Source organism: Zeugodacus cucurbitae, chromosome 5 (genome assembly GCF_028554725.1).
Source record: "Zeugodacus cucurbitae isolate PBARC_wt_2022May chromosome 5, idZeuCucr1.2, whole genome shotgun sequence".
NCBI classification, from domain to species: Eukaryota; Metazoa; Arthropoda; class Insecta; order Diptera; family Tephritidae; genus Zeugodacus; species Zeugodacus cucurbitae.
Genome location: NC_071670.1, coordinates 59,239,856 through 59,264,279, shown reverse-complemented (window position 1 = coordinate 59,264,279; position 24,424 = coordinate 59,239,856). Strand labels below are relative to the sequence as shown.

General features: G+C 32.0%; 1 protein-coding gene across 3 annotated transcripts in view; it reads left to right on the top strand.

Moving 5' to 3' along the window:
* Positions 1–883: 883 nt before the first annotated feature.
* The window catches only part of LOC105209960 (uncharacterized), a 29,364-nt gene continuing 5,823 nt past the window's right edge, over positions 884–24,424 (top strand). Inside the window, exons 1-2 of one of the 3 annotated variants that reach the window (XM_011180660.3) lie at positions 884–1,961; positions 18,622–19,410. In XM_011180660.3, coding sequence (XP_011178962.2) covers positions 18,629–19,410 — 782 coding nt within the window. In that variant the 5' untranslated portion in view covers positions 884–1,961; positions 18,622–18,628. Of the gene's footprint in view, positions 1,962–18,597; positions 19,714–24,424 lie in introns of all 3 variants that reach the window. The other 2 variants (XM_011180655.3, XM_011180658.3) reach the window with 2 other exon arrangements.

Sequence of the window (24,424 nt, the reverse complement as noted above, 5' to 3'; positions counted from 1 at the left end):
GGTCTGTTCGGTCGGTCCGTGTCTTCAGCTCGAATTCGTACCAAAAATAGAAGATTACATTATTTCTCATTATACATCAACCAAAAGCTGGACTTTACTCACAAAATTCAGAGTCAGGGTCTTCAAGAAATACCTTTCTCATAAGGTACAAGATTAAGCTCATACTAGTCCTCTTAAGGTATGTCCAAGATTAAGCTCATGGTAGTTCTAGGAGCAAGAAATCTCCCTTAAACTTCATCATTTAATAATTCTCTCCATATTGCCCGTACTCGTATAGGTCTGAGACCCTCAGAGCCTAATGTTACATGATATTAATTTTTAGAGAATTGAACAGTCGCTACAACAACAACGAATATTAAGATTTCTCGCTCGTCCGGTTAATTCTTTTATGCCAATCAGTATGCTAAATACCTTAATAATAGTAATATCAAGTCCAAATATTCTACTAGACCCCATATGATAAATATTTCAATTTCCATCGCTCTAGTGAATATTATTCCGGGTTTATTAGTCTTTAGCTTTTCTAAAATTATCTAGTTCTAAGAGGTTTGGTACCAAAAATAGTCATAATAGTCTCTTTCACAGATTCCTCATATGTATACTAGGACGTCCATTACTAGTTTATTTTTCAATTATTAGTACTTATTTATTTTTAATTATTTATTTATTTTTTTTTTTTTATTTTTTATTCTGTTTTTAATTTTTTTTTTTGTGTTCCAAAAACTTCCTGCTATCTCAGAAATATCATCCAAAATCACTCATAAATTTTTCCCCCTTTTGAGTACAATTCTTCACTCTAACCAACAAAGAAGCAACACTGCCACTTGAGTGCGATGTGTGGCGATTCACATAGAAAACGCTGGCGATTGGACTTGTCTGGTAGTAAACATAAGTATTTGTGGTGGCAGATCGTACGGTACGTGTGAATCGGACGCGGAAGAAATTTGTGCCGGCTAGACTAGAGGACTATTTTCTTTTAAATATACATATACATATATATCTAAGTGTAAAAACAACAAATACAAGTGCGAATATAATATTGTGGATAGTCGAAAACCAACAAGAAGTGAAGAGAACCAACGAAAGTAGTGAATTAGCAATGCATTATGTGATTTGTAGTTGATAGATACGCTTTGGCTTATGGATTTATGAGATACAAAACGATCGACGACGGCGCACGCACACAAAGCAACAAAATACCTAGCGCAGTTGTATATCTATACGAATAGTGTTGTTAGTGTTTTTGCTGATAAAACGCAAGGCGTTTGTGTGTGTGTGTAGTAGTGTACGTGCCTTTGGAGCGAATTTTGCAGTTGTATCGGTGTGTGTGTGTATCTGTGCGACGTTGCCGCATGAATCATCTGTGAGTGAGACAAATTAAAGCAGCGAAGCAGAGATAATGAAATAAAAACAAAGAAATTGTTATAAATAAAATATATGTTTGTATGTATAAAATAATAATAAAAATATATTTATAAATAAATATTAAAAATAAAAATAAACGGCGACAACAACAACACACCAACTATAATATAATAATTTTGCAAGCATATCAGCGAGTTGGGCTCACTTGCCATAGTTGTTGTTGTTGTTGTTAAATAATTTAAAATGCGAAAATATACACACTGCTGTACATACATACATAAATAATAGTAGTTAGTGATACATACATATGTGTTGCGACCATTTTAAACAATAAACGAAGGGTGAAATTTCTTTTGGCACAAACGAAAAAAAAAACAATAACAACAAAGCGCTGAGTGTCTTCCAGCGCTTTTGCAATTAACGAAAGTATGCGAATGAATAGCCTGGATGTGCGTTAAATGACAACAGCAACAGCAACAACAACAAAAAAATTGTTATTACTCGAAAGTTGAGCAATTAACACTTATTTCGTCAGTGGCAGCAGCAGAAGAAGCGGTGGAAGCATAATTTCAGAAAGTGTATGGAGTTTTGAAAAGGTAAAAAACATTTATTTGTGTCACAAAGCAATGTTAGATAGATAAATACAAGCAGAGAAACATAAAAACATTAAAAGCTAGTTAGCAGTCGTGTTAAGAATGCCGAGCTTAAAAGCAACCAGGCGGGGTCTGGGTGTGGGGGAGCGCGCCTTAAATAATTGTTGCAGCATTAGAAGGCTGTGTTGCATGATGTTTTGTTCGCAACTCGTGCTTAAATCTATCTCTTTATATGCATATATACATACATATGTATAGCTTTATATATTGTATGTATGCATATACTAAGCATACATTCCAGCTTCTGTATGTGCCTTTGTACCTGTGTAACTCGAGTTTTTGTAATCGTTTTGAGTAGTCTGGCGACTTTTCAAAAAGTAAACATAAAGCGCAAGCACACAGACATGCTTAACTAGCATACTGAGATGCATATGTGTGTATGTGTGAGCCTATACGCTCAGAAAAAAATATTAGTAGTGATGATTAGGTAAAGGATGCAACGGAAATGATAAATTGAGTGATTTTTACAAAAAAAAATAAATAAAAAATATTTTTGAAGAAATTTTTGAGATTTCTAAATATATTGAAAAATAAATTTTCAAAATTAAATTAAACATTTCCTTTCTAAAATTTTATATACAATTTTTAATATTTTTTTGTTTTATTAATTTTTATTAATTATTAGCTGCTATTAATCAGGTTCATTTTATAACTTAAAATTTAATATTTTTGAAGAAATTTTTCAGATTTTTTAAATATTGAAAAATAAATTTAAAAAATGTAAATTAAAAATTTCCTGCTTTTAATTTTTTATACAATTTTTAACATTTTTTTTTTGCTTTACTAATTTTTATTAATTATTAGCTGCTATTAATCAAGCTAATTTTATCACGTAAAATTTTAAATTTTTTGTTTTTGTTGTTTTAATACACAATTAGAAACTATATCGGCGAAAGCAGTTATCTTTTAATAGCCACTAAGATAAGAAAACAGTTTTTAATGTATAGATAATAAATACATATATAAATACAGTGGAACTTCTCTAACTCGAATCACCATAATCCAAAAAAAAAACTTCGAGTTAGAGAGACTTCGAGTTATAGAAATTTTCAATAAAACATGCATTTTTCAAAATGCTGTAAATTATAGATTTACCCACAGTTTTAGTTATTTACTTCGCAAAAAGTTGTATCTAAATACATTAAAACATGTATTCTGTAATTTGTTTTGTTGCATTTTGCTATTGTTTGGCTCTTGAGGTCTGTATCTCGTACTTTTGTTACACGATTTAGGAAATCTATAAGTATAAAACCATATTCTTTGTTTGCCCCCATACGATCTCTTTTAAAATTTTTCCTTGATAGTAAAATTTTAAATTTTGTATAATGTTCTGGTCGAAAAGTTCGATTTATGGAAGCAAAATTGTATGAAATTTGATTTCGATATCCACTTCAAGAGTACGAGTTAGGGAAGTTTGAGTTATGGAAGCAAAATTGTATGAAATTTGATTTCTAAACTCTAATATCAATTCAAAAGTTCCAGTTATGGACGTTCCACTGTATATACATACATACACACATAAATACAAAAGAAAACACATCATATTGTAAGAAAGCACCTTTTAAATCAAAGATAGCACTCAATTGTTAATACATATTATATTTATGTGTATGAGAATTTCGCAGTTTTATCAGATAATGGATAGAGAATAGTCTAACATAGAAAACTATGGCAATAATACTTCATGAATTATAGATAGTTATGTGATAAACTATTATTATTCGGTATTTTTTCATTTAATTCATATTCAACACTTAACTTTTTGATTTAATGGTGACCGGAAATGTGAAAAATATTTACACAATCAGTCGTAAAATAAAGTTGAATTAGAAATATTGGTAGTACTGGGAATATTTTATAGAATAATGCATAAAACTCTAATAGCGGCAAAAAATATTGCTCATCTGATGTCAAATTGCTTTTCCAATAGACAAATTTTATAAATTTTGGAGACTTAATCAAATAATATTTTTTTTTTAATTTTCACAAAAAAATATTATGCCTAGGCGCTAATTAAGTGAAAAAGTTAAGTTAGAGGAAGCTTTTGTGCGTTCTTTAGCGTGAGTTAAGTATAAGTATTCCAAGTAAGTAATTTCATTGCAATGAAAACATTGAATTTAAAATTTTACCATTCAAAAATTTACCTTTTTCAAAAAATTTTCACTTTTAAATTTTTTTTAATACAAATGAAATATTTTATCAATTAACTAACATTTCTCAGCTGCTCTATTGCATTGTATCAACATACACACACACAGACACAAATGCAGTCGCTGCAACTCCAACGAAGCAGCAAAGGCCGACAGAGCAGTGAGACATTAAAGCGCTTTTGAGCGCACACGCCTATGCCACTCACTGACATTTAAGTACTTACATATATGTATATAGAAGAGCAACAATTAATAAACACTCCTAGTGCCACAGACTTCCATACAGACACACACACACACACCTTCAAATATAAGAATATGCGAGTTGACAAGGGCTCATGACAGCAACAACAAGACAGTGTGTGATTACAGATAAAATGCAGTGAAATATGTGTCAGGCAAAAACAAAAAAAAAACTAAAAATATGAAGAGCAGAAATTATTATCAGTAATTCAATATACGAGTATGTAGGCCTGCATTGTATTGCCTGTAATAGTACATATATTTGAATGAGTACACTTGTTAACGGCATATCAGTAGGAAATATATATATGATATATATAATATATTCACTTATCAAATTGTAAAAATATTTTATTTTATCGCGCGCCTGTTATTGGTTTCACTCATGCTAAGCATTTATTTAGTGGAAGTGTAGTGTGAGGGGTGTGGAGCTAAACGAGTGCGGTTTCTGCGCTTCTCAATACTTTCATTATATGTATCACTGTGGTCATAAATGTGGTCGACTTTTTTATAATAGCCTCCACCAGTGCAATTGTTAAAAAGCTTTTTTGTATTTAATTTTTTGTTTTTTTTTTTGTACAAAATTTCATGGCAGCCGCTCATTCATTAATTCATAGAGGCACTTGGCGGTCGGATATGTGTGACACATTGCGTAAATTTATATATATATATACATATATAAATAATATTCAGTAAGACACCTGTGCGCATTCAACACTTGAGATCTAAACATGACAACAAAAATTTTCATAATTTTGTTCATATATAGAAAACACAATATTTAAAAAAAATTAAAATCTTTTTTTCCTTTTTCACATTTTTAATTTCTTTTAAATATAGAAAGTGATTGATTACTTTTACGAAATTCAAATCTTGCATTTCGAATTTTTTCGAAAAATTTCCTAATTAATTTGTTTATTGATTTTTTGCAAATTATAAGGAAAATTGTGGTTGGCATCTATGTATGTAATAGTTAATATGCTTTAATTAGCTATAATTGACGTAATTTTTGACACGTCTGTGTCTCAGCGTAGAAAGCTAAGCTTGTGGTAGATTTCTATATAGCCAAAGGAAGCAATTTGCAAAATTACTTCTTTTTTCAATTTGGTATTTTAAGCTATGTAATGTTATTTATGACTAGACCACACTGCTGAACACTAAGAGATTTATGATGTCACTTTTTTAAGGAAAAGTTACATTGTAATAATTAATTTAGAAAATAAAGAAAAATATAGATAATGAACTTTTCAACAACAGAGAAAAACAAGAAAAAACGTTTACTTCGGCTGTACCGAAGCTAATATACCCTTCACAGGTGCATTTCTTTTAGTAACTATGTGATCTGAACAATTTTTTCGGAGATTAAATTATTTCTATGAGCAATAACTCACACCAAATTTTGTGAAGATATGTAGTAATATGCGGAAGTTTTCCATACAAACCCTTTAATCCGATCGTTCAGTTTGTATGGCAGCTATATGCTATAGTGAACCGATCTGAACAATTTTATCTGAGATTAAATTATTTCTATGAGCAATAACTCACACCAAATTTCGTGAAGATATGTAGTAAAATGCGGAAGTTTTCCATACAATCCTTTGAATCCGATCGTTGAGTTTGTATGGCAGCTATATGCTATAGTGAACCGATCTGAACAATTTTTTCGGAGATTAAATTATTTCTATGAGCAATAACTCACACCAAATTTTGTGAAGATATGTAGTAATATGCGGAAGTTTTCCATACAAGCCCTTTAATCCGATCGTTCAGTTTGTATGGCAGCTATATGCTATAGTGAACCGATCTGAACAATTTTATCTGAGATTAAATTATTTCTATGAGCAATAACTCACACCAAATTTCGTGAAGATATGTAGTAAAATGCGGAAGTTTTCCATACAATCCCTTGAATCCGATCGTTGAGTTTGTATGGCAGCTATATGCTATAGTGAACCGATCTGAACAATTTTTTCGGAGATTAAATTATTTCTATGAGCAATAACTCACACCAAATTTCGTGAAGATATGTAGTAAAATGCGGAAGTTTTCCATACAAGCCCTTTAATCCGATCGTTCAGTTTGTATGGCAGCTATATGCTATAGTGAACCGATCTGAACAATTTTTTCGGAGATTAAATTATTTCTATGAGCAATAACTCACACCAAATTTCGTGAAGATATGTAGTAAAATGCGGAAGTTTTCCATACAAGCCCTTGATTCCGATCGTTCAGTTTGTATGGCAGCTATATGCTATAGTGAACCGATCTGAACAATTTTATCTGAGATTAAATTATTTCTATGAGCAATAACTCACACCAAATTTCATGAAGATATGTAGTAAAATGCGGAAGTTTTCCATACAAGCCCTTGATTCCGATCGTTCAGTTTGTATGGCAGCTATATGATATAGTGGTCCGATATCGGCAGTTCCGACAAATGAGCAGCTTCTTGAAGAGAAAATAACATCTGCAAACGATATCTTAAAAACTGAAGGACTAGTTCGTATATATACAGACAGAGAGACGGACAGACGGACATGACAGTTAAACATACTGATCATTTATATATATACTTTATAGGACCTCCGACACTTCCTTCTGGGTGTTACAAACTTCGTGACAAACTTAATATACCCTGTTCAGGGTATAAAAATACACAAATATTTTTAGTTTCATTTGGTGTAAATAAAGTCAACTGAACAAGTGGAACATTTCAGCATTTTAATGTTTCTGGTATACTGATTCAAAAACTCAGTAGATCATTAAATACTCATATTTAACTTATAGCCTTTTCGCACAGATTACTACTATATAGGAAATTTCATATTAAGATCACTAAAATCTCGACTTCAATTTTATGAATACATTTCATTTCAAATTTCGAATACTTTTCTTATTAAAAATATTAATTATTATTCCAATCACGCGAAATATATTATGCAATATTTTTACAATTATGTAACATATCATAACACATATTATGCTCCTTTGTCATAACACATATCGAAAATATGTATGTATATATTTATATCGCTACAAACTTGAATATTCATACATATTTTAAATACAGGTTAGCCAACTAACACGTTTTCGATTTCAAGCCACTCATACAAGCATGATTCACACGAGCTTGACACAGCGCTTGGGTTAAAAATACGCTGAACGCTATATTCTAGCATAAAGATATTTCTACTTTTGGTTACATATACACACCTATTATAGGTGCGGATTTAGTTACATGAATTTCAATTTATATATACAGCACATCAATCAATGTTTACAACGAGTTTATCGCAGCCAAGCTGGCGTTAGGCTTGATTACTCTCGTTGTAAAATGTTGCAAGCACAAATGTTGCTCGTGTGCTTATAAACAAAGTAAAACAAATCTCAAATCAAACAGCATCGAAGTTTCTTTTTCTACTTTTCATCTGAGTTTGCTTTGGAATATTCTATAAAAAGCGCTTCTACAACACAGTTTCATCACAGGCTCAGAATCTGGTAATTTTGTGAAATAAAACACTGTCGCTTATTCGTTACGGTGATTTGTCACATAACTAATCTTATAGTTTGCGTATAGTTCAAGTTTTCTATTTTACTTTCTTCGAGAAAGTTTCTTTTCATATCTCTATGGCCATTACGATAACCGATGCCGATGCCATATTATGAAAATAATTAAGTAATAAGACATACATATATCATAATAATGAGATGAGAGGAGTCGGAAACTAATCTCCAGTTACTGGAAATTTTAATTGAAAGAGAAAATACTTGCTTTAGACAGCCTCATGTATGGTGGAAGGCTTTGCTTGTCATTACCATGAAAGCTTGACAATTCGTATCGTTTATGACGTTGTGTGTCGTAATTTTATTTCAGTCTTTGTTGGTTGGTTGAATAGATGCTTTCCATATGTTTTATGTAAGAAAAAAAAGCGAATGCAATATTTCACTTAAATTTAAAGCCTATGCTCTTAAGTCCCAACAGTTATGAAACATATTCCAACATAGCCATGTGGTTTAAGTCCAATTGCATAGTCCCTCAAATTTATTCGACAATATTTTTTGTTATGGTGGCTTTGTAACACTTCACAAGTATTATGCCTTAGATATAAATTAGCTTTTATGGTCAATTAAAGATTGTCTTCAAGTGCTTTATTTTCTGTTTGGCCACTTTTAATGCTAACTACTTTTGACAGAAAGTAAAAATATAATAAGAATAAAAATATAAAATATAATAATGAAGCCGGGTTTCTTCATAGAATCTAAAGTCCAAAAAATCCATACGATTTTTTCGAAAATCTTAAACCAAACAAATTCTAGAAGATATCTGGATCTTAAAATCTAGATTCTAGTTGATTGAATCCTTATTTCATAATGTATATCCTTATTTCAATACTGATCATTTTCATTGCTGTTTGTGATATTAAAATTTTTTCTATGCTAATCATAATTCAAAATACAGTAAACTCTTTATTCGCGCTTCCTTTATTCGCGGATTAAAAAAATGAGACCCAATTTTTATATTCGCGACTAAAATTTTTTTTATTCGCGGATCTAATAAGTACATACATAATAATAAAATTATTCCAATAGGTAGCCTACCCAATATTCTTGTCGAATGGACTAATAAAAAAGTAAAATAGATCTTATTACAAGAAAATGTTAAATATTCCACTATTTTCGGAATATTTTTGAACTTTTGGTAATATTTACATATAGAAGGGGCTCACATGGAACTGAACTCTTGTTCTTACCTATTTTTTAGAAAACTTTCAAAAAACACTTTAAATTAAATGGAACCAATAAACTCTTCACTTTTTTAATATTTTTTTTTTACACAGATAGTGATTGCTAAGGTTTCGTTACATTGGCTTAATTATATGAGCACACCCGACTAGATCACCTGCGAATGAGCTATGCGATTTCTTTATGAACATTGATGCGTCTATGGAACGAAGTCTAATTTTTAAGATACAATTTGCTAATGCGACTGCTGTGTATCAGTCTGAATTGAAGGAGCTTTTGAAAACTGCTAAGCAAGAAAAAATTACAAAATTCTTCAAACCATTTCGTAAGCCTTAAGATAATTAATTAAAATGTTCAAAAACTTCAATTAAATCATTTTTATACTCTCGCAACCTGTTGCACAGAGTATCATAGTTTTGTTCACATAACGGTTGTTTGTGTCACCAAGAAATATAAGAGTTAGATATGGGGTTATATATACATAAATGATCAGGATGACGAGTAGATTTGAAATCCGGATGTCTGTCCGTCCGTCTGTCCGTCCGTCTGTCCGTCTGTCCGTGCAAGCGATAACTTGAGTAAAAATTAAGATATCTTAATGAAAGTTGGAACACATGTTCCTTGGCATCCTGAGGAGGTTGCTTTCGAAAATGGGCAAAATCGGTCCACTGCCACGCCCACAAAATGGAGGAAACCGAAAACCTATACAGTGTCATAACTAAGTCATAAATAAAGTTATGAAAATGAAATTTGGAACATAGGATCCCATTAGGGAGGGGCACATTTGGATGTAATTTTTTTGGAAAAGTGGGCGTGACCCCGCCCTCAAATAAGTTTTTTGTATATAACTCGCAAACCAATAAAGCTATATAAGCCAAACTTTCTGCAGTCGTTTTTTTAGCCATTTTCTTATACAGTCCAAAAATGAAAGAAATCGGATAATAACCACGCCCACCTCCCATACAAAGGTTAGGTTGAAAATTACTAAAAGTGGGTTAACTCCCTAACGAAAAACGTCAGAAACACCAAATTTTACATAAGAAATGGCAGAAGAAAGCTGCACTGAGATTTTTCTACAAAATGGAAAATGGGCGTGGCGTCGCCCACTTATGGGTCAAAAACCATATCTCAAGAACTATTCGACCGATTTCAATGAAATTCGGTATATAACACTTTCTTGACACCCTGATGACACGGGTGGAATATGGGCGAAATCGGTTCACAACTACGTCTACTTCCCATATAACCCAATTTTGAATTCCATCTGATTCGTTCACTTTATAATGTATTCATAAGGAACCTATGAAGCTAGCGGAATAAAACTTTACACAAATACTGTATTTGAGCTGTGACATCACTTGTGGAAAAATTTTCAAAATCGGACCATGACTTTTCAAGGCCCCTGATATCAAGCATGAAGAACTCAGTGCCTAAGGTTAATTTTTCACCGAAAATATAGGTAAATCCCTCAGATATTTTAATGTAATTCATTCCCTCTGAATTTTTTTCTTATAACAGTTTCTCTCTGTACCTGAAATGGTAAAAATCGGGTCATAATTTCCCCCAGATCCTATATACCTAATTATAAGTAATATTAAATTAAGTGATCGTATAGTCTTCGATACATTGTATCTTGGTGGTGAAAACGAGTGAAATCGGTTTAGGAATTACCTCAGTCCCCATATACTATTTATAATGGTTTTCGTTATTCTATTGAACTTTATGCCGAATATATGGGTCGAATTGTGTTGTCTTTATAAAATTACATCAATAAATTGCGAGAGTATAAAATGTTCGGTTACACCCGAACTTAGCCCTTCCTTACTTGTTTTATATACTTATTTGTTTTTTTTTTTTTTTTTGTTTTTGTCACCTAGGAACATATCCCCTATAATCCCATATAAATTACCATCCCGTATTCACGGTTTCTGTATTCGCGGCATATTTATGGAACTTATACCCCGCGAATAAAGAGCTTTTACTGTACCAAATGAACTTTAAAACTAAAAAACCAAAATGTTTCCTTGCTGAAGCCCCTTAAGGGGGTCATCACATATGATGGGCTCAAAATTGCTTTCTTAACATGTCTACAATACGGTAGTAAAGAAATTCGTTTTTTAGTTTTTCTTGCGTGCACTCAGCACATGTAAACGCATGGAACGCACGATTATTGATACAAAATTCCAAAATTGAAAAATTGAATTTTTTATACCAAAATACTAAAAATAAACGCAAAATTCACAATTTTTTTTTTCAAATGTCTTCCAAAAGTCCATTTTTTGTATATTCACTATATCGTAGTGCATTTCATACATCCAAGCTTACATATTAAAACGCCGCTAACTTTTTGTTTCCGATAAGCCAATCAACAGGAATCGTGGAGGAAGTGCGAGTCCATTTTTTGGGGGGTGGGGGTGTTCAAAACGCTGTAACTCATGTTCTACACAATATTTTTAGCTTAAAATTTACAGTTATACTGCCGAAATATATGTTAATAAATAATAATAAACTTAAGGCTATATCTATATACTGATCGTAGAAAAACAATTCTAAAAAATCACAAAAAATAATAAATACAAGATATTTCTTTCAATTGCTTTTTTTTTGTTTGTTTTTGTTTTGTAATCTATGTACATTCTTTCAACACTTGCATTATGTAACGATGACAAACCCATGCATTGACCAACTAAAAGCGTTTCTATAGAAAACCACTATGATAACGCGATAAAACTGAATCATTGAATAAATATATACCTATAATTCATTTATAAAGGTATACATGCATGCAACAGTATATACATACTACTAATTTACAACTAGTAGAGTTTTAAGAACGGTATCATCTTAGTTGTAACCTAGTTTTTAGATTCGTGATTAGAAATTAGATTATTAGATAGCAATTACGAAGTTTGTGATTACATACTGTGATCTTAATTTAATTAAAACTAATTTTTCTAATTAGTAGAACCTTTATGACAGCTTCCATAAATAAATTTAAAAAATAATAAATATTTTTCTTATTCCAAAATTGTACCTAACCTCTACAAAAATAGTATAATGAATGAGTAAATGACTATAGCTTAAGTGATGAAACGAATTTAGTATATCAATTCAAAACTGTGACGAACTCACGCTGTGTCGAAGTTCAACCGATTTATAGCATGAATCATGAATCATGCTGCTATATAGATAAATTTTATATCCACTCACAGTCTTTAAATACACGATATTTATATTTATGTTATGCTTCAGTACTTGCGAAAGTTTATTATTTATTAATTATATGACTAAGAGTGCGAGTACAGACATATTTACAATGAGGGCGGGTTTTTGTTATTGTTGTAGTGAGGCATTCTTCGAAAGAATTGTATATATACAAATTGCTTTACAAATCAAAATTCCTATTCAGATCACGACGCTAATACTCGGTGTAATTATATAATCGGAAATGGCTTCGAAAAAAAACGCGCTGCTTTATTTGGGGGCTTTGACATTTAGGCATAAACAGAAATAAAAATATTTACATAAAAAGAGAAAAAATATTAATATTAATAATAATAAATAATAATAATAAATATAAAATAAAATAAAGAGTATCCAAAATTCAAGATTCTTAGAAAACTTAATTGATGTAAGTTATGATAGTTTCAACGTCTTCTATTCTAGGAACAATAGTTGTCCAGCATGAGGGAGTGTATTGCTTGCTCAATAACTGACCACGCTATCATTTCTAGATATCTTGGCCCTCTCTCATTACTCTCATTTAGTTACACTCTCAACTTTTTAGTTTCAGTATTTAGACATCTCATATTCTCTTAAAACTCTGCTATAACTGTAAAAGGTTATAATCACGTACAAATTAATGAAGATATGTCTTTTTAAATGCTATTCCAATGTCTATCGTACAAATCACGTTCTCACTGCCATCAGCATTAAAGCTAATTGTGACATTTCCATTTGAAATGTTTTGAGTTTCAAGAATTTGAAACTTAGAAGTCATGACCTTGACAAACTTTCGGTGAAAAGAGGTACCAAAAAATCGAAAAAAAATTTCAAAATTCGAAAAAATATTATCAAATTCGTGACTCACAGTGAATTTAGAGTCATTTGAGTTGTAGGTCATGAGAAACTTAAATATTTTAATTCCAATGAAAAAAGTTTTTTTTCGACATCATTTGTGAGTAATTATTTATGTATGTGCCGTTAATAAATATTTGTAGAGATGAGGGTGCTAGTAGAATTTATTATCAACTATGCTGCATTTATTTTTAAGCTTATCGTCAGCAATTCTTCAAGTCCCTTCTTACATATTAGCTTTTTATTAAAATACCACTTCAAAAAAATCTGTTAGCCGCATTTAATATGAAACTTGATGAAGCAAATATACCGAATTCCTCAGATATTTCAACACATAGAATGGAAAATAACTGGGTGGTCAACACTTGTGTGCCCCTCCCGCGCTTCTGAGTATTTAAAATGGCATTCGCGAGCGCAGATTTCGATTTCGTTCAGTTTAATTGGCAGAAATATGAGTTGCCGCGACTCAACGAGTCATCAAATTAAGTGGCACGGCACAAAATTGCAATGAAGCAGGAAATACTCGCGTACTCATATGCCCGCACCGATGTACACTTGTGTGTAAATATGTGCAGTGTGTGCCATAAAGTGAAAATTCGCATTTCAGTTTGTATTTATATTGAGCCCTTTTTTAATTTATTTGACCGAGTCTAGTGCTTGTTGTTGTTCATTGCTGCGTTGGTGCTTATACTCATTTGTGGGTTTGTGTGTGTATATTTATATTAATTTGTTTGTTTACTTGTTTCTGCGTGACTTTTGTTGATAAACAAAAGTTGCTGATCTTACAAGACGAATGAACTCGAAACGCAAGCGCTAGAGTCAGATTGGCTGTTATTCTACTTTATAAATACTAACTTCATGTTAGGGTGGTTCGAAATGTTCGCGAATGGCAAATATATGTATATGCTTGCGGTTAGAGAAAATATGTTCAAAAGCTTTTAAGCTTTTTCGAACAAAAAGTAGATTTAAAAATAAATTTCATTAAAATCCAAAAATTTATAAAATACTTAAAATTTGTAAAATTTTATTAATATATTTATTTAAATAAAAAAAAATATTTAAAAAATACATAATTTTTTATAAAAAAAAGAAATAAAAAAATATTTTTTATAACAAAAAATAAAAAAATAATTTATTTTTTATTAAAAAAAATTATACAAATATAATTATAAAAGTAAAATTATAAAAAAAAAATTAAGCAATAAATAATTTTTTATAAAAAATTAAAAATATGAAAATAAAATTATAAAAAAAAAATAATTTTTACACCAAAAAAATTAAATAAATAATTAAAAAAAAAATACATTATTTTTTACAAAAAATAAAAATTAGATAAAAATAAATTATTAAAAAAAAAAATTAATTTAAAAATAAAATTATTAAAAAAATATATTATTATTAAACAAATTATTTTTTATAAAAAAATAAAAATATAAATATAAAAATAAAATTATAAAAAAATAACTTTTATAAAAAAAAATATAATAAATAATTTTTTATAAAAAAATTTTAATTTTTATAAAGAATAATTATAATAAAAGTTTTTAATAAAAACAAAAAAAAAATGAATTAAAAAAATAGTTGTTAATTAATTAATTAAACATAATTTTTTTATGATTTCCACTAAAAATTTTGATATTTTCATGTTAAAAAATAATTTTTTATTTAAAAAACTTAATTTTATAGTAAATAAATTAAATAAATAATTTTTTTATAAAAAAAAAATATAAATATAAAAATATAATTAAAAAAAAATATTTTTTTATTAAAAAATATAATAATAAATAAATGAATTAAACATAATTTTTTTTATGGTTTACACTCAAAACTTTGATATTTTCATGGCATCAATGTTTTTTTAATTTCTAAAATTATTTTCAAATTCCTTTCAAATAAAGAACTACCGTAATATTCACTACAAAGAATTTTTGATCTTTAGAAATAACTTACATTTATTTATACAACCGGATTTTATACTTTAAAAATCTCTAAAATTATTTTCACATTCCCTTCAAATAAAGCACCCCCCTAATACCGACTATAATAAGTTTTTTGTTTAATTTTTTCAACACACTTGCCCTCACACACGTGTTGTTTTCATATTTGCATTTGCTAAGTGTAGTTGTTGTAGCTTTTGTAAGCCATTCTCTTGGTTTGCTGTTGTGCCAATTCGCATATTAAAATTATAACGCCAACTTGTTGACATGCAAATGCAAAATATTTCTTCACTTGTGCGCTTTTGTGTGCGAAGCTTATAGTAAATGCCACACGCTTTATTCGACGGCATGGTTGAGTAATAAACAGTTGTATGTGTGTACGTGTGTGAGGTTATCGCTGTAAAAATGTTTGTGTGTGTAATTGTTTTTAATTGCAGTGCCTCTTAAATGAAGATTTTAATAAAAGTTGAAATAATTTGAAATGAACTTTAAAGTAGTCTCGCGTACAACTTTTAATAAAGGTTGAGCACCACTGTGTAATGTGTAATCTGAGACAGGTTATTGCACGTACCCCGTGATTGGAAAAAAACATAAATAAATTCTTTACTGCAAATGCATACATTTCTAATGAATTGCGCTTGGTCAAGTAAATTCTAAAATTCCTTATTTAGCTATGTATAAGCTTTTATCGCATACGAATGTTACTTTGCATATATTTATATAATAAATTAATTATTAATAAATATTTGTTTGAAATAAGTTGTTTAGCTTTTTTGTTTTTGTTTTGAAGTCGTAAAGGTGTACAGAAATTTATAAAAATGTTTGTGATATTGCAATCCAAGCCGCAGCTGCAAGCAGGTTTACATTCTTGGCATTTTGAAATTTAGTTTGAAAACCTCGTCGAAAAGTCTGTTAAAGATTAATGCGGGAAATTAATTAATTAAAATTAATTCTCATTTAACAAGATTGAGTTTGGATTTTACACAATCAATTTCAGTGAAATTCAGGGGGGATCTGTTTTTTTTTATAATAATGTGCCCCTGTGTTGGCAAAATCAAAAATTACTCCCTGTAGCTTAGCTTAAGCTTAGTTTAGCTTTAGGATAAACTATCGGTGAATTTTATATCGGTTAATATGAGAGATATCTTAAAAAATTAAGTGAATGTATAGTCTTGGATATTATATATAATGGTGTTAAAAATTAGTGAAATCGGTTCAGGCATTACCCCAGCCCTCATATATAATATATAACGATTTTCGTTATTCTAGTGGACTTTGTGCCGAATAATCCGATTTGCTAGAATAGAAAATGTCGGTTTCGCTCGAATTTAGCCCTTCCTTACTTTTGTTCTTGAATTTTATATGTATCTAAACGAAGAGAGGTCGATCCAGACTCAGCCCTACCCTACGGAGTCGTCGGGGCCGCCTGCCTCAGATAGCGGAGGGTATTTACCCCACCTATGTCTCCGTCTCCTGTGGACTCCTGTGCTGGGCCGTTGCTTTGCCGGTTCCTTACTGCTTTCCTTAGCGATAAAGGGTACATTAGTGGGGTTCGTACCTGCTCGAACCTCCTTTGAGCTTTTTTCCGCCTGGGATGCCAGAAGTAGTGGCTTGCCTACTCTGTCGCTGCTCATTGAGGGTACATCGTCGGCTCTCGCGTACTCCTCGAACAGCGAATGCTCCTCTGCCGTTAGGGCATCAAGGAAGCGTGGTCTTCTCCTTGAGCTAGGAGTTCCCTTTCCGCTGTTTGGCTGTTTATATTGTTGTTTGACTTTTCCATCTCGTTCTGGTTCTTACGACCAATTGGCTAACATAGATTAGCCTCTTGGTCACTGTTTGCTGTGAAGAAGGGAAAGGTCCGTCACAACAGAGCCCCATGTCTTGGTAAGGCCACAGTTACTTCTGAAAAAAGTTGACTAAGCTATGTTATTTTAATTTGTGGTGCATTGCCATTTATTTTTAGCCTCTATTCGACGTTTTTATATCAGAAATTAGGGTCTTTGTGGGTTCCACGAACCTTTGAATTTACAATTTACTTATAGTGTTTCAAATTATGGCCGATTATTAAAGGAACGGAAAAGAAAAACTAAAAATTGAACATCGGAATATTTACCTGCAATAAACAAAGCATTGGCGAACGCTACTGCAACACCCGATCAGCGATCGTTGTTATAATTAACATCCGCTAGCCACACTCACCGCACACTACATCCGAAGGCCAGCGAAAGCGAGGGGGAATATATTGCGCTTGCCAAACATACGGTTCCGAAATCGAAATACTAAACCCCATCGGTGCAATTGGAAATACAGCAGCCGATTGCGCGACTTCCCATCATTGTTTTGTCGAAATTGTATAGAGTCGGAGGTTATGTAAATTTTTAATACTTTGCATATTTGCAATACAATGTCAATGAGAATTGCCAATAAAACCGAAAAGCCGATTGCAGTGCACGCGCTGCCTTTCACCGCTTAGTCGTTGCATCTCTTTGTTTGATTTTGGCTGAGGGCGCACGGTGATTTTGAGCAATGCAATCTTTACAATCTTACGTTGAACGTTACACAAGTCGAGCTTTGGTGCGATTTAAATGCATTTTTTATGAATTTGAATTGAAAATCACTTAAAAGAAATTAAATATGAATGATGAAATATTGCATTTACTTCGGTATTTAAGTAAGCTCTTAAGCCAGCTGTTTGTTACGACATCAGTGAGTGGTGGATATATATATATGTATGAATATTTGTAAGAAATTGTGGTTTGCGGTTTAAGCACGGCTTAACTTACTTAAAAATTATTAAACCTTTTTTTATGATTTTTAAAATATCACCTAAAACATTTTTAATTTTTAATTGGCATTGTTGTGGTTTTAAAATATTGACAACAAAAACAAATAATTTTTGTTCTTAAAATCTTACTTTGCTAATTTTCAACGTTAATTTGAAAATCTTAAATAGTTAAGGCTTCTGCACTGTGGCGCGAAGTTGATCAAATATTAAAAAAAAATGTTTCTCTTAATAATATATTTCTTCTTAAAAATATTTTTTTTTATTAAAAAATATATTATTTTTTAATATTTATACCAAGATTACATTGTTTTATATTTTTTTCCATATTAAATATTGTAAAAAAAGAAATATTTACATCCGTTTTTTTAGTTCTTGTTCGAATCTGCAAATTAAATATTCAAATTTTTATATTTTTGAAAATTAATTGAAAATAATTACTCTTCTTCACGTTTACTTCCACTTACAGTAACTAAAAACGTTATAACTCAAATACAATAACTGCAACAAAATGTTACTTAACAACTAACATCTCTGTTGTAACCCAAAATTTATAGAAATAAAAAATTATTCATCCTAACCTCATTTTTTCCAAATTATTTACAAAACTCTGTACGAACTCTCGATCACACACACTTTATTTTTAGCGTTTTCCATTCTTCTCGTTACAGCTGCAATATGGAACAAGAGGATTCTTGTCGACCTGTACCCGCGCCGCGTCGGCTCTACCCGGAGTTGCGCAAAACCGACTATGAAAACGTCACAGTTGAGTTGATCAACAAAAATCTCAACATCAACTCCGAGAATATACACACAATCACAAATTGCAGCGAAAAAGTGCCGAATAATAAAATCTTTTTCGGCACGCACTCCGATCAGGAAGATACCAGCAGCTGTGGTACGCGCAAGTCCATACTAACCGAAACGAATGACTTGTATGGTCCGAACGCGAATGAGGAGGTTCCACCCGCACCCATCTACGCCACACCAACGCCAGCGCCGCGGCCGCGTAAGCCACAAAATACGGACTTCGAGAATGCCAACAGCATCTACGAGAATACACAGTTACGTAGTCCGTCGCCAAAAATGCCAACGCTCTATCCACAGTTGACGCGCTGCACCGGCGCCATCAGCAAGGAAACTTCACCCGACACATCGACATCCTCCTCGCCGTCGAACAATCGCTCGGCTATGCGTAAAGCGCCGGAACTGCCGCCGAAGACGTACCTCAGCGTGGAGCGAGACCGCGCCAATCGCGCACAGCGTTATTCCATCGGTAGTGAGGTGTCCACGACGAGCAGTTACATGGTGACCATGGATGATCTCTGCGGCGGCGCCGGTGATCGCTCATTCAGCGTCAGTTACAAACAGAAGTCGGCGTCCAATGCAACGCTGAACTCATCCTTGGACGGGTCGAATGAGGGCGCGGATAATGCGAAATTCAAATCACCTTCACCCGGGTATGTAAGCGATGTAGGTGGCAAATGCAATTTGAACCGTTATGTGTCGTACAATACGAGCGATATCAGCACTCACGATGATGATGATGATGGCGACAATGACGACGCTGAGGTTGATATTGCATTTGATAGCGACGATAGTGGCCGCAATAACAACAACAACACCAACAGCAATAAATTAAACAATCAATTCACTTGCATTACCGGCGGCAACCAAACGAACGACAAAGGCGCATTCACTGCACCAACCACCGTCAATGTCCATGAAACCGCCTTTGCGTGCAATCAAACTAAAGTCAACAAGTAATGCTTATCACCTTATGAACAGTTACACGGTTATATTCTAAAAATATTTATATTTCAAATTTAATGGTGTTTGACTTATTTTGCATGCTAATGGCGCTAACATATTTATCTCGAAACGGTAGTTTGACAATTAACCGGTGTTTGTATATAATTTTTTTGCACTGCCTGCCTAATGCACATAACTGTACTTCTAATAAGATTACTTCTGGGTTGATGCACAGTAATATTTTTTAACAAATTCACATACATTTTTGTATCTAATTGATATTGAACTGATATTTCTAAGAAGGAGCAAGAAAGAAAGGACTAAAGGCAGAAAGAAGAAAATAATAGAGTAGCGGAAAAGATATGAACCTTCTTCAAAATGTAGGAAGGGGCTTAGATAGGTCTCTTGTAATTCGAACACATCCATTGAAAAGTTAAGAGGAATAACAGTAATCAGACTTCAAATGTAGATATGAACCTACATAAGTATGAACCAATATGATTGAACCAATTAGGAGATATGGAATCGTATACGGACTGCGATGTGTTTCAGTTTTCGTCATTAATGAACGAACAGATTAGAAATCGGAAGTAGACATGTTTGAAAACTGATTTTTATACCAAGACTGTGCCATGACATTCTAACCGTCAGTTAATATTTTTTGGACATTTTCTTAAGACCGATCAAGTGGTGTATGAGATACGCGATTTTGCTTTATGAATGGAGAGATATTTGAGAGTATAAGCCTTTGGGATAGTACCATTATGGGCGAGTTGGCCTCTAAGTGGGTTTCAAATTAAAGCATAAAGACCGGGATTAATATTTCTATTCCCTTTTACTGAAATAGCAAAGATCTTAATCTATAAGTCCATTACTACAATGATGTTCCCATCGTAATTAAATCATATAAAGTCGTCATAGAAATGTATTTTCAGAAATCTTATTGTGAACCAAATCACAAATCACTCCATTATGACTAGTAGGTTTCGAAGAGATAGAGTTTCTTTGTGTGGATATATAAAATCACCGGTTTTAGGTCCATCCTTTGTGGAAACACAGTTGTGATTTTAAGAATTTATAGACTTAGAAGATTATTTGAATATGCCATATATATATATGCCATATATATATATATATATATATATATATATATAGCGAGATAATATCTAAACTGAAAAGGATCTCTCTTAGTGTTACCTTATCAAACCTAATTTTAAGATATTATTACATTATTTTAAGGTTCTTAAAATAAGAACATTGGAGTCATATACAATTAGAGAAGATATTGAAGGTTCAGATCGATTATATCAGATTACACTCGCATCTGGTAGTAGTTATTTAGTCCTTTTGTTATTGAGTCAACACTATGACCTTATTACGTCACTGAATGACGTTATATCATACGTTAATTGTACGATAAAGTTTTCTCTCTGACGTCCAGCTATTATATGTATTAGCTGCGTCAATGTTTACACTTTCCCAGATATCTGTTAATACAAATAGTGTAACTGATTTATGTCGACTTCAGTTGGGGACAAATCAACTCCACGAGATATGATAATGAAATTTATGAATGAAAACGAATATGCTTTTCTGGTGCTTAATGCCAAAAATCATGCGTAATATATGCGTATAAAAATGCCCCGCTAGAAAATCTAGACCATATACCACCAGAAATACATAGTACATACATACCGTAATCTATATAATCCTTAACTATTGACAATAGATTGTGGGAAAGTTAATTGATAGAATGAAAATCAAAAGATTCTGAGATGGTAAAATCAGTTACAAAGTAGAATTTATAGTTAAGATCTGATTTAAGCACAGTTTACGAAGTTCTAACTTATCTTAAGATTAGTTGATTCAGTTGTGAGATCGTTATATACTAAACATTGAAGCTATACATGAAGTTCAAGCATACATTTTGTACTAAAATTATCGCTAATTAGCTCAAAATATTATTATCATTAATAATTTCCTGTAGGATCTCCAATTAATGCCGAATTATGTTTATTGTCGTAATGCGTAAAGCGTAGTAGCCCTATAGTTATTGATATAATCTTCTGACGTTCACGCCCATCTAACATTTTATCTTTATTATTGCTCATTTTCCTAAACCAAATTAAATCATTATCGACATTCGGTAGGCCTACTGAGTTAACTGTATAAATGCAAGGAACGCTAATGGATTATGTTTAGTTTAGTTCAAGCACAAAAGCAAAGTGGAACTGTCGCGATCCGTGTAAAAGATAGTGACTAAAAAGTGAAGAGAGCTTTATACAAATAATAGAAATTTTTTAAAAGAATCATTTTGTGAAAAAAGGTTTAAAACTGCAATACAAATCGGAAAAAGTTGTAAAAAGTATGCGAAAAGTATAGTGAATTGTTTTTCCAATATAGATTTGAAAATTATATCTTTTAAGAATATATTTATATTTATACTCTCGCAACAAAGTTGCTAGAGAGTATTATAGTTTTGTTCACATAACGGTTATTTGTAACACCCAAAACTAAACGAGTTAGATATAGGGTTATATATACCAAAGTGATCAGGGTGAAGAGTGGAGTTCAAATTCGAATGTCTGTCTGTCCGTCCGTTCGTCTGTGCTAGCTGTAACTTGAGTAAAAATTAAGATATCTTAATGAAACTTGGCAAACTTGAGCACACATGAGCAAAATCAGACCACTGCCACGCCCACAAAATGGCGAAAACCGAAAACACATAAAGTGCCATAACTAAGCCATAAATAAAGCTATGGAAATAAAATTTAGTACGAAGGATCGCATTATGAAGGGGCATATTTGGATGTAATTTTTTTGGTGAGGTGGGCGATGCCCCGCTCCCTACTAAGTTTTTTGTATATATCTCGCAAACTATTAAAGCTATATCAAGGAAACTTTCTGCAGTCGTTTTTTAGCCACTTCTTAATACAGTCCAAAAATGAAAGAAATCGGATAATAACCACGCCCACCTCCCATACAAAGGTTAGGTTGAAATTTACTAAAAGTGCGTTAACTCACTAACGAGAAACGTCAAAAACACCAAATTTAACATAAGAAATGGCAGATGGAAGCTGCACTCAGATTTTTTTACAAAATGGAAAATGGGCGTGGCGTCGCCCACTTATGGGTCAAAAACCATATCTCAGGAACTACTCGACCGATTTCAATGAAACTTGGTTTGTAATAGTTTCCTTACATCCCAATGATATGTTGTGTGTAGGCCAAATCGCTTCACAACCACGCCTACTTCCTATATACCAGAATTTTAAGACGATCTGAATCGTTAACTTTACAATATATAAAGTAAGCACTAGTGAAGATATCGGTGCAGAACTTTGCACAAATACTATGCTTATAGTGTGGCAGTCCCATTCTAAAAATCATATATCGAATACGAGGAATATTATGATTTCCAACTTTCAATGGACTTTATACAATATATATGACGAATATGTGGGTCAAATTGTGTATTATATAATATAAATAAAGTTAAAAAATAAATTGCGAGAGTATAAAATGTTCGGTTACACCCGAACTTAGCCCTTCCTTAATTGTTTTAATTAGATTTTTACTTTAATATTATATTTTTTTCTCGCTTCTTTATTCGTTATTGTTCTGGTCTTTTTATTCGCTTCACTATGTGCCTAGCCTTAGCCTATTTTTGATTGATTTTATGTTCTTATTTATCGAATATACTGATCTTGATGGTTTTATGGAACAATAACAATTTGAACTGAAGTACTACTAAACTTCTCAGAACCCAAATAAATATCTCTCGAGCTTTTTGTTTGGAGAATTAATACATATATGTTATGTACGCTGAGAACTATTTCGAGATGAACCACGCACAAGTTCAAGGAAAACTTCACATAAAAACATATTGGATACCCTCCAGCTATAACATAAATCTTATATGTCTTCTTAAGAATTAATTAAATTATAATTATGCTTTAGAAGAGAGAGAGATTCAGCCATCCTTTTCCATTTTATTATTCGTGCGGTATAACTCTTAGCTCACTGCTGGCTATCTCGTCAGAGAACTTTAAACGTTCAAAAACATTATCTAGGCCTCGAGATAGTTGTGAGAGATCTTAAAGATCTTAGACTCAACGCAATAAAGTTATCTAACTTTTATCTTCTGTTCTCGATCTATCAGCAATCTTTATAGGTTTATGGATGAGTGAGTAAAACCGCTTAAGTGATTGGACCAAAACAGCTGGATATAATCTTAATTTTCACATATCCTAATTGTGTACAGCACATTTATATCTTCTCTAAATTTAGCAAAGTCCTCCAAACGCTGTCTCCTCAAATATTATTTGGACTTCAGCAACATTGTATGCTCTATTTTTAGCTACACTTCCCTCTATATGCTATTGTATATGACGTTCACTCGTGAGACTTCATTTTTCAAGTGCTTAGCTGACGTTTCTAAAATTATAAATACTTTGTGGGAATGTGTGCGTTTTTATTTACATCATAGGCGATAACTTCCGAAGATCAACGACACAGATGTTGAATGTTTGTCACACGACATTGTTTATATATATATTCAGATATATGTATGAGTGTGTGTGTATGTAGATAAATGTTGTCTTGTACGCCGTCAAAGACTTCTAAATTTAGTGGCATTTCCTGAAGGAAATGGAAGGAAGGGCGGCGCGTGTATTGCTTTAATTAGATGCACATTTCGGGAGGGAAGGCATTCATAGTAAG